The sequence below is a fragment of the Erithacus rubecula genome (genome assembly GCF_903797595.1).
Source record: "Erithacus rubecula genome assembly, chromosome: 9".
Taxonomy (NCBI): domain Eukaryota; kingdom Metazoa; phylum Chordata; class Aves; order Passeriformes; family Muscicapidae; genus Erithacus; species Erithacus rubecula.
In genome coordinates this window covers 13,323,698-13,336,218 of record NC_136660.1, presented here as the reverse complement: position 1 = coordinate 13,336,218, position 12,521 = coordinate 13,323,698, and the positions used below count along the sequence as shown (strand labels likewise).

Sequence of the window (12,521 nt, the reverse complement as noted above, 5' to 3'; positions counted from 1 at the left end):
CTATGTCAAAGTGTGAAGGGGTTCTATTTATATATCTGCTGGAAACTGCAGCATTGCTTCCATTTTCTTTCCTCTCAATTTTTCAAAACCCTGTTGGTTTTTTTCCATATAAACTAGGTTAATTGAAGCACTTTTAAGAAAGAAGAATGGGCTTCTAATTAGTTGAATGATTTATTGTTCTGCTGCTATAATGAAAGCTTCCTGATCCTTTTCTGTTATTATTTGTTGCATTATATGAATTGTATTTGCTAGGCAGCATTAGATTCAAAACCCAAAACCATGGATGGAGCAATGGATCTATCTGCCTATCTTTAGGGGAATATATGTCACCTACATGATGGAAGTGATTAGAAATACTCTTTGAATTTCACTCTGAGTAGCTAATTTAGAGTTTTTCATACACATTCTGAAGCATCTTGATCACAATTTTTGTCTTCCTGTTTCAGCATTTTTTAATGTTTTGAAATATTTTTTTCCTTAAAAAATTGCTTTTCTTTCATTTTGATAAATTTATCAGAAAGCATAAAAAGATTACATTTATGTGGCCTTGAATTATGTAAAAACTTGAATTATGTAAACATTGCTCTTCATCATAACTTCAACTGGCTTTGTTTTGTTCTGAATGGGAACTTCTCTTTGTAAATTTTTGCAGTGACCATTGGAACCAGAGCTTCATTTTTCATTGGGCTTTAATTTTGTTCCTACTGAGTTCAATTAGAGTTCAGGCTATTTAATTCCTCAACCAGAAAGAGAAAGGTGCTAGAAATCAAAGCTTTACTTAATCTTCTCATTCCAACAAACCAAAAAGATCTGTTAACCCTCTAAAATCTTAATGTTGAAAAATGTGGAAAATATTTTTTTTTTTTTAAGTCAAGGTCCAGTGATTCACAGTGATCTTAAAAACTGGTTAAAAGTAATATTACTTACTTTAGAAATAATTAGGTTTTATACTTGGATAATACTTGGATAATATATAAAACTCTGTTTTGGTCAAGAAATTATGATCTTCAGGTGATCCATGGGTAAACCATTTCTATAATTTCATTACTAGAACTCTTTCTTCATCTTTCATTAAAAGTACATTTTGTACTGAAACAATGTTGTGTAGTTGTGTTTTTTTTTTTTCTCAAAGTAGTTAATTTTTGTCTAACAATCACAGTAACTTGTGAATGGGATATTTTTTTAAAGAAGAAAACTTTTTTTTTTCCATCCTTGCTATTCCTTCTTACATTTCAAATGTGTAGGATAACAAATTGATGAAAAAATATCTGTGTTTTTTGGGATTTTTGCTTGGACAGAAAAAGAAAATGGAAAGTTCCCTTCTGTGATATTTTTATTAGTGAACTTGTTTGGTTCATTTTAAAGATTAATGTTTTTTTTTTCCATCATTGTTAAAATGACTTTAGTTTCTTACTATTAAAAAAAATCTTTAAGTTCTCTTTATCTCATTTTTAAGCTTTCTGTATTTGGGTGTTATTATGTTGTAAAGATATATCTTGGTGGTGAGAACAAGGGGAAACTGAATATCTGATATGTAATGGTGATAGGAAAAAACTTAAAAGCTTTTGGCTCCAATAGGAAGCAAGAAACACAGAAAAATAGCTTGCAAAACTGTCCTCTAAAATAACCTAGTCTCCAATCTCTGCTTTGAAGATTGCATGAAAACAAAGGTCATGACCCAGAGATCAAAGTAACAGAAGTCAACACAGTAATTGCTGGTTGCTTCTGTTGTACTCACAGTTGGTCAGTCCTGTGGGTGTATTGTTTGCAGAGAAAACTTCAAACGTGGTGTTACTGAACTGTGAAAAATCATCTGGGTCACAGTGTATTACAAAGCATCTGTGAATGCTGCAGGTGACCTCACCTATTTTCATTAAAGTGATATGATTGTGAAGAATTCAGGCCATGTGTGAAGTTTTCAGTGCTTGTTCATTCTTCTTTGCTCCTTATTGACATTTCCTGGAATGATGCATTCATTAAATGCTGTTGACATGGAAACAAGGGCAAGTGGAAACAAATGCCTGAGTTTATTTTAAATTAGCTTAAAAGTACATGTACTAGATATGCTATCTTTGGCTGGGGGAGCAAACGATGATAACCTTATGAAGTCCTCTTAAGATATAAGAGCAAGAAAGGAAGTGCATGAGTTTTGTATGGATTAACTTTTCAAGCTAAATCAGCTATTCCCATCCCACAGTTTTGATTGTGACAAATGATGGGTCTATAGTTTCTGCAGAATTAGTTTGTCTATTTTAAGTAGTCTTGTATTTGGTCATATAAATATATATGTTCAATAAGCAGTAGGAGACTAGAATACTCAATATTGAAAATTATGCTAATATACATTTTGTGTACCAGTGGACTTTGGAGGCTCTCTTTTAGCAGGAGGGATTTAAGTCTGTGGTATTTCTGTGTGTGTTCTTTATGCACTTAATTGGATGATTAGGGCATAGCCTTATATCTGTACAATCTATGGATCTGTGTTACTTCAGTGCTTGAGTGAAGCCTTGTCATCTCAGCAGTACCTGGAGGGAAAAGTCTGTGCTTGGAAGACATCAGATGGCCACACAAGGTCCATCTGAGACTAACCACTGGAAGAGCAAGAACAATTACCATGGTTTTTGTTCAGCCAAATAAATTGAAGTCCATAATACACAGTTTGTCTGTACTAACACAGTAAATCAAGGCAAAACTATAATTACTGTTACATGTATAGAGAAAGATTTTTTTTCTAATTCATAGAGTGGTTTGCTACACTGAAGAAGAGCAGAGTGTGTTAAAATATTAGGAGGTGGTGTGGGTCTTCCCCTCAGAATTACCTGGTCATCACCAAACAGAGCCAAAGCTGCTCATAATCTAGTTCACTGTCATAAACATGTTTGTTCAATTCTTCTGATTTTTTTTTTTGTTTTTCCCCATTTAAATGCTAACTTAGCCAGCTCCAAGTTATTTATTATTTCTAGTTTACAATAATGTAATTGAGAGCATAATCAGCCCTTCAAAGTCTGAAATAGGTGTATTATTTTTATGTTCTGTGATTGTTAAGGAAAGGAAATATAATAGAACAGAAAATAGAAAAATGAAAGTAAACACTTTGTGAAACAAAGAGCATGTTGCAGGTATGATACAGGTAGAGCTGGATATTTCTGCATTCTTGTGGGCAAATATTTCTCAATTTTTCACAGCAGATTTTTTCTTTTTTAAGCTTAAATATTGATGCATATTGTACAATTTTGTATTCCAGTTTTTGTTAATTACAGTACAAACTGGAATACTATACAGAATCGAGTTCTTACAATAATCTTTCATTAAAGGTTCAGTGGAAGAGTTTGTAAATTTGCCTCTTTCCCAATATCCTGGCAAGTCTGTATGAAAAGTCTTAAAATGGAGCTTATTGCTTGCAGCACATTCAAAATTGGTAAATGAGTTGTTAATTTTATTGTCATTTTTGCTTAAATAAGATGAAAATGTCATGAATTTTCATATTCTATGGTCTTTTCCATATCTGAGTGCTCCTGTTGGTATGATGAATATCTGTTATGAGCTTATTTTCATGGGAGTCTTGGCACCCGTGCCAAGAGTTATGATGGGGGAGATGATTCTGAATAAAAGAAAGTGTAGCTTTACTCAAATAAATAATTTCTGTAATCCACTGTGAATTAGATGATCAGTTTATAGGCAATGATAAGTGGATCTGTAAGTACCTTCCTTGTGTGTCTAATTTTTACTTTTCACTCTTTGAGTCTCACCTTTACCCTCATCACTGAAGATAATAACCTTTTCTCACACCAAAACAAAGGTGTTAAACCCAATAATAGCAGTTCCAGAACACATGGAGCTGTGCCGAGTTAAAAAATTATTAAGAAAAGAAAAAGGGGGAGGGGGAATAGGGAGACTCTGCCCCCCAACTTCTAATCTAAATAAACCTTTCTAAACTAAATGTAGAATCTAGATTTCTTCATTAACCAATATGCTTTAACTAGTGATTTTACAAGTCTAAAGCAGGTGCAATGTGTCATGCAGTTTATGGGTCCCAGTGCCTGCCATAAAGTATTTTATGATGGCTGTGTTCTGTGTTATTAGTAGCTGTCTCTTTCTGCAGCCATTGGTGTTTGATAATAGTCTTAAAACACCCAAAATTACTTACCTGCAAGCAACATTCCATAGTCCCTGTTGACAGTTTGAATAAGTTTAGTGCCCTTTTGTTGTGCTTTACCTTCAAAACAAACTGATTGAACCATCAATAGCTCCTGAAAGCTGACAGAGGCATGTCATCTGGTCTAACCCTCTGATAGTAGGTTATCTGTGGGAGTTAACCTCCCTGCATTGTTAACCCAAATGTTTTATGTACTATGCAACTTTAGGATACTGCTGTGATAACCTTAGTAACTAAGTCATACATCACAGTGAAGAGATTTTGTGCAACAAATAACCCTGGATTAAATTTACAAGGGTTGAATTGATATTGTAGAGTATTCATTCCCAGGCTTTGGTAATCCTTTCCTGTATTTTTTTATGGCAAACTTGTGTTACATTTAGATTGAAGCTGCATCTTCATTTTTCTAGCTGAAATGTTGCTTGCTGTTTTTCTTCAGTCATTCAATATGAATATATTGTATTATTTTCAAATAGCATAGATACTTTTTTATCCCACACTTAGTAAAAAGAATATGAATAAATGAGATTGTATTTCCAATCAACTTTTAAAATAATTAATTGCACATATACCTTCCTTCTACCTGTAGGATAATATTTATGGTACCTACTTTTTAATATTAGCTCTGCTTAAGGAGTGCAATTTTGAAAAAAAGAACCAGCCCCAAACCTGGGACTTGTGGAGTAGTTTGCTGTTTAATTTGTGTGGATAGGGTTTTTTAGTTTTGTTTCTGGAATTGACAAGTACTAGTGCTAATTCTGTTTTTTGAAATGCAGTCAGGGTGGCTTAAAAATACAAAAATACATTTGTATCAAGGAATGCTATTATAATTTTAAGCTCTTTTGAAATGATTGAGAGACTGACATTAGGGCTGTGATCCAAAGTCAGCATAGATGACAGTGCTGTCTTATTCTGTTGTCATTTTTGTTGCAGCCTGCTTTTCAATGGCATATTTCATTCCATCATTAAACATTTGCTGATTTTCTAATACCGATGTTTTCTTCACCTGAATATTCATCTTTTCTCACCCTACACTTAGTGGGTGTCTTTACTCATTTTTAGCTTCACTCTTCTTCACTCTTGACATATTGTTTCCTTCTGTACATGTCTTGATTTGAAAGAATCTGTTGTCATCAGAGCTTTTCTGCCAGTAATGCAAGATGGATAGCTTCTCCTCCAGTGAAAGATAAGGACCAGCAAAATGCCAGGGAGGACTGGAAGGGCAGCCAGGAAAGCTGGAATGAGTCTGAGAATGTGTCTGTCTCATAGGTCTGTAATTGTGGAGTTAAAAAAATGGTCTTAGGAGGTGTTCTGTTTTGTGAAGTGACGCTCTCTGTTCCTTCTGCTGATACAATTGAGAGCCATAGATGGAGGATTCACATTTAAATTGTCTGAGCATTTCAGAATTGAGTATTGTCAGTTCAGTTGTTAACAATTTATGAAGGTGCTGCTTCAGAGGAATGGTACTTGATGGAAAGCTGTATTTGCCCATTAAATTTTGCTTCGTTTTAGAAGGGGGAGCATTACAGTAATTTTCACATGTTGATCTGGTTTTGACAGCAGTATCATAAGATAAATTTTTACCTTTTAATACAAAATTTTTCTGTTTTTGGGGTTTTTATAATATTTTTTGTTTTGTTTTGTGGGGTTTTTTTTATTTGTTTGTTTTTTGTTTTTGTTTTCCAAAACATTATGCAGAGTTTTCTATTTCTTTAGTTTCTTCTGCCCAGTGCCATAAGGAATGGGTAGGATGAGGAGCCCTCTGCCTGACTTGGGATTTAGGCAAAGCAGCTAGACTGGAGAACATTATCATCACCTTTCTACCCCCTGCCAGGAAAAGTCCGATATTGCCCTCACTTTGCAGTGTCTGCTTCACATTTAGTGGACTAAATGCAAATGATGTGTACTTGAGGTGGTTAGATATTTGCATTTGCCATGGTTGTGCCTTGCTTTGGTTTTGCTCTGCCATGTTCTCTCCCTCCACAAGTGAAAAGCCACTAGTATTTTTCTGAGGCTAGAAAGCTGCTTTCCTTTGAGCAGAAATGATAAATAGAATATAATACTGATGAATCCTAATAAGAACTTGTAATTATTAAAATGTATTTCCCATGAATAGTCTCTTCCTGTGTTCTTCTGCACTTAATGCTGAGCTGGGATCTGTATGCTGTGAATACACTTTGTCTCTCTGGTGGGACCAAATTGGAATTCTCCTTCCAAATGCTGATCATTGTGTTTTTAAAAAAGTAAATAAAAAATTCAAAGAAGTGTGTGCAAATGGTAAGAATTCTTGCAGAGAAGTTGGCTGGCAATTTCCCATATCTCAGATTGATTTTCTCTCACAGAGTGGGTAGGAATCTTTGGTATCACTCAAAATTCCTTTTCCCAAACAGGCAATGCAAAATATTTTCCCAATTATTTTGTTCCTTGGTATGCTTTATACCTTACTAATGTACAGACAGAACATACACATCCATGGTGATAATTGTGTTAGATCCACCAGTATGAAATGGTTTTCGCTTAATTTGAGAGACTAAAGTATTATAACTTTGTACATAAGCTGCATTGCATGGAAAAGCTGAATGCAGCAGGGAAACAAAGGCTGTTGCTATTTTTGATTGTTATTTTTTTTTAGTCCTTGAGTCTGTGAGTATGTCTTTGTGCATTCCTAGATTTTCACTGTGTGTATTTTGATATCTGTCAGATATTTTGTCCTGCACAAATTGACAAACCTGAAATTTCTCGATACTCGGAAGGTGACGAGGCAGGAGAGAGAGGAAGCCTTGATAAGAGGTGCCTTCATGAAAGTGGTCAAGCCCAAGGATGCTAAGGTAGGAGAGTAAATGAAAGTGGTAACAATAAAATGATTCATTAACACTATTATTAAATAACTCCAAGAGCCTGGCTGCATCTTTTACTAAGGTAAAAAAGGTGAAACCTTTCAAAGGAAAGGACTGATAAATGTGATCAGATGGGAACAAAAACCTTAATGTTTCTGTGTTTGAATGTAGAAATTTACAGATACATGTCTAATGGTCTGTGCCCATGTTATCAAATTTCTGGTTTCAAACTCTTTCACATAGCAAGTAACTAATATGTGTCACTGAGCTTAAAAGATTGTTTTTACCCTGTCCAAAAAAATGTAACAACTATGTGATATACTTTTGTTGAAGATTGCAATTTTTCTGACAACTTGTCCCCTGCCTTCTATGTTAGAACTCAAACATCTATTGCAGAGCTCACACCTATGGTGTTTATTGGCTTTTGATTCTAATTTTGTATGATGTATCTTAATGTGGTGTCCTGCTAATAACCATTGACAGCATCAGAGAGACAGTTTCAGTAATGTGAGCATTTAATACAGCTTCCATCAACTCTGGGCGTCCTGCTGAAGCAATCAGGATGTGAATGTGAATTCTCCACTTTGCCTTCTTTTTCCATTGTTGATCAATACTTGATAGCAGCAATCTGGTGTGCTGAGAGTGTTTTAGTACTGCAGATCTTTCTTAAAACTCGGCTCAAGTTTTCAGTCTGCTTGCTTTCTGTTTGCTGCTTTTTCTCTAAAGTATACCTTCAATAATTTATTGCAGATTTCCAATAATGCTGAATAATAATGTAGTGGTTATGGAAATGCAGTTTGGTAGCATAACAGTGTTGCTGGGTAAATGCATTATCATGAGTACAATTGCAGTGCATTACAAATTAATTCAGACTGATTAATTTATAACTACTAAAATGTTAACAGTTCTGATACAAACATTGCTTTGATATATTGTTTACCACTGCCTTTAGTTATTTCAGCTTCATAAATGGAATGTATGGAATAATTTATTTTTAAGCTGTGGTGGAGTTCCTATTCACAGCAAACCATCTTTGAATCTGGCCAAATGCAACAGCTGAGTTGTGTTAGTTGTGTTAGCATATGTATGTCATCTTTCACAATTCTCCTTATCTAATCAGATTTTGGTTCTGGTGATTTTTTTTTTTTTTTAATTTATCTAACAGTTAGATCTTTCATGTAAAAGTCTACTCTGAATTGCATCCAACTTAATAGTGTAAGAGGAAAAAAAGGTTTCTCAAATTTGAAGTTACTTTTCTGGATTCAACCTCTTTTAAGTCAATAGCTAAGGGCAAATTACTTAACAAATTTAGGGATAACATCTTTATCTTTTATACCTACAATTGAACCTTTTGTATACTTTTGAATTATTTACCCAGTAAGTCTTATGATAAACCATACATTTATTTCAGAAAATTTGCAGAAGACTCCAATTTACTGTTGTTATTGCCATACTAAAGAGGTTTTTTTCTTCTTTATAAATGTTTCAGTACAAATTGCTAATGGTAAAATCATTGTAAATTCTTTTTATGGCATGAATTAATGCTTCTTAAGGTGCTACAAAATTACCCTCATCATACAATATTATATACATATCACAGAAGTGGCTAATTTAAAATAAATATTAAATTTGATGCAGGTATTATAAAGTGCTCCGAATTGTTTTGAATTTGTGCTTATTTCCTAGGATATTCATGCTTATAATACACATGCATACAAACTCTTTCCATGTCTGAGGAGACTGAGAGAATTTTCTCTGCATATATGCTTTGAGATGCAGCTGAGGATGTACTCAGCTATTGACAGCTCTGCTGGAAGACCTGAGCAAGCAGCATTCCTCCATAAATCACAATGATGTGCACAATAACTGTACTTTGGAATTCTGTCATGTGTTGGACATTGCACACACAATGGGTTTTTATTCTCTAGCCTTCACATTTCCTGGATCTTGTGTTCCCTGTTCATCAGGTCCACTCCCACATAGCTGTAGATATTTCTGGCCAGCTTCAGCCAGATTTAATAGGCAGGTACTGGTAATATATTTTAGGCTTTCTGAAACAAGAGATTACATCTTGATCCAAACTCAGTGGAAGATTGCAGCATAGCCAGTATTGGTCAGAAAAACTCCTTAGTAAGTTGACAGAGTATGTGTATGTAAGACCTTGATAATAATCAATTTCTCAATAATGTGGGTTTTTTTCCCTTTCACCAAAGGCAGCAGGCACTGTGTCAGCCTATGTTCACCAGGAAAGGAGATGCACTGATTAGTATTTATGTTGGTGGATGCCACATGAAAATCTTCTGCCAGATTTAGTAACAACAGTGGGCCTTTCAGACCTGCTTTATTAGGAAAAAACCCCTAAAAACAACAATCCAACAAAAAATCCTAACTTATGTGTTGGCTTTTTCCCCATTATGATAAGCAGGAGATGGTGTGGCTTATTCAGCATAAAAAGCAGACTGATGATCTGAAGAGGCTGTGATGTGGGGAGTTGTTTTCATTTTAGTCTTGACATGAAATACTTGGGAGAGCAAAATACCCCACCAAGAAAAAAACCACACAAAATGAGAATGAATACAAGAAATTTCCATCTGACTAGCTTGTGTTTACTCAAATGCGAAAGTATCTAGCAATCACCAGTCATCACTAAGTCATAAATATTTTATTTTGTATAATTTTTTTTTTTTACTTTCATTATTCCCTATGTTTTTCTAACAGAACACCACACTTTCTTGTGCTTTGCTTCATTTCATCCTTTGTTGAAAATGCATCTGTTTGTGGTATGACTGTCTTATGGAAAGATATTTATTAGACAACAGTTTAATGTTACAATGCAGTATTCCTTCTCACTGTGTAGGTGAGCTGAACTTCATTATTCTGTTATGTTTATGTTTTCTTTAGTCAAAATATTGAACACTGTATCATGCCTGCTTTTAATAAAGACTGGGGAAGTCTGGCTGGAGAGGAGGCATTGAGCCAGAGGAGGAAGCCTTGTTTAATGACCAGAGCATGACCTCATTTCACTGGCATAAGTGTAGCTCAAAGTGGAAGGTGCCTGTCCAGTGTTGAGTGTGTTTCTGGGCATGACAGCATTTCACATCAGAAAGACAGCTCAAGAACACGACAGTCAAAATTGCTTAATTGTGTCCTGGCTTTGTAATTATTCATCTGTGCTTCTACAAAGAGTGCAGTTGTCATTTCTTGACATAATTATTTAAAACTGTACCCCTCTTTGGTTTATGGGTTTATGAATTGTGCTCCCAACTGTTTCATTTTTCAAACTTAGAGATGCAAAGCAAATGTGATTTGAGAAAATATGTTAAGACTACACATATTTACATTGCATATAATATAAATAAAATGAAATTATAGTGTATCAAAGTACATAATTTCATATTTTAACGGTCTGTATTCATGATCATTTAATCTAGATGATAAAATGTGGATTTATCCATTTAAGTGTGTTGCTATGAATAGATACACACTGTCATAAGGCTCTTTAAACATAAATTTAATTATTTAATACAGGGTCAGTCTGCTTGCTTTTATAAAATATATTTCCCAGTATTTCTCAACCACTCTTCCCCACAAATATTTTTTGACTTACTGCATTTTTAAGGTTAACATTTTCATCTGTTTTATTTAGGGTGGTGAAAGAAAGCAGAAGGCATTTGATCACCAGTAACAGTCTTGTAGCTTATAGGGCCAAATCACTGGCAGGTATCCTTAGTCATACTTCTAGGTAACAAACTTAATATTAAATTCTGCTTCCTTGCAGCTTCACCAAAAGCATCTTGTCCACTGGCTGTAAGTGAACTCTGTACAACAAAAAAAGGCAGCATGGGTGTTTTGAATTTTTCAATATTTTTTCGCTCTCAGATGCATTATTTTCATGGCAAGTTATAGTTATGAAACCTGACATAGCATTTGTTCTCTAAGGAACTAAGATGGAGACACTGAAGCAGAAAGGCAAGTCTAATATCTGCATTCCATATAATAAATATCTGTGATTCATGCCCACAGTTACTTGAAGGATAGAAGGAGATTATTTTATTATGATAGGAAGAGTAAATATTTAGGCAGCACCATTTAAGAAATAAGGTGAGATAAAATCTACAGTGCTGCTTTCAGATCATTGGCAGTATTCTTGTGTTTAGGCCCATAGGAAAAGCTCTTTATCAACGTGACTGCTGCTGATATATGCTTCTATTAAAGTCAGATGAGGCATAAGGAAAGATTTTAGTAATTTTTGTCCCAAAATATTTAACAAGAATCATATTTTTCTTGAATATATATTCTACCTGCTTCTATGAATATAGGCAGAACATTTTTGCCAATGTATCTCATGGACCTTTTTACCCCCTCCCTAAATTAGGAAAATGAGGCTGGTTTTAAGAAGTAAATAAAAGGAGAAAGATAAAACTTTGGACAACAGCTGCATTGCTCACAATCTTTTTCTTTTTACCATTGCCATTGTATAGTGATCTTGATTTATGAATTTAGAGCATTTGAAGAGCATGCAGAGTAAAGGGCTTCTAAATTGTAAAGAATCATTGTGTCAGTGAGCTGCTAGCTCATAAGGCTCCTCTTTGAGAGTGCTTCCACATAACAGAGTTTCTTATTGTCAGATGTCAAAATTTCACATACCAAAACAAGGACACAAACTGAAGACTCCTATCTAGACTGTGGTGCAGTAAATAATATTTACCTCAAGGACACTGTAGCAGTCATGCAGTCATCCATTTTACTCTTTGGAAAGTTTAGGTATTTTAAGCAGAAGTCCATAACATGTTTGGTTCATAACCTGCAGTAATTCAGCTGTCAAGAGGGAAGAATAGACATGTGGGTAATAAGTGTATTAGGGTAGGGAGAAAGACTCTTCTTTAGTGTTGGTTGCTTCTTACATTGACATTTCTTCAAAAACATCCTCATATATTCTTTGGGTGGGTATTACTGGACTCCATTTCAATATCTTAAGTGCTATTAAATGTACAGAAGGAAAAAGGTGATGTCCCTTGCCTAAAATTATTCACTTAAAAAAAAAAGTATATGATTGTCATAAAGCCCTTGATATTTTAGCCATTAATGCTCCCAGTGCATGTTTCAGATGGGAAGGGTGTTATTCCTGGAGCTCTGGCCTGAGTACAGAGCAGGTGATTACATTCTGCCCCTATGGGTTTCTCTACATTCTCCATTTACTGAGGCATTCTTCTCCACCTCCTGCCCTGACCTGCTCTGTAATGTTGCAGTGTGCTAGTTAGCCAGCTACTGCTTTGCACCTGGAAAGTGTGCATCTTTCAGCAGCAGTGAGCAAATTGATCCCTTTGTAAGACTTAGTATTTGTAAAGCACTTGGAAATTCTCTGGTGAATGGCAATAGGCACTGTATACAATTGATGCCTCCATTAAATTGAAGACATTATTGTGACAACTTGTTTATTACCACTGGGCTATTTTTTTTTGTTGTTGGTTTGTTTTTTAGTTTTGCTTTTTTGGGGGTTTTGTTGTGTTTTTGTTTCTTTTATTTTT

General features: G+C 34.7%; 1 protein-coding gene across 1 annotated transcript in view; it reads left to right on the top strand.

The window, feature by feature from the left end:
- The window catches only part of LRMDA (leucine rich melanocyte differentiation associated), a 605,660-nt gene that overhangs the window by 353,326 nt on the left and 239,813 nt on the right, over window positions 1-12,521 (top strand). The window contains 1 exon segment of the mRNA XM_079312590.1: window positions 6,858-6,984. Coding sequence (XP_079168716.1) covers window positions 6,858-6,984 — 127 coding nt within the window.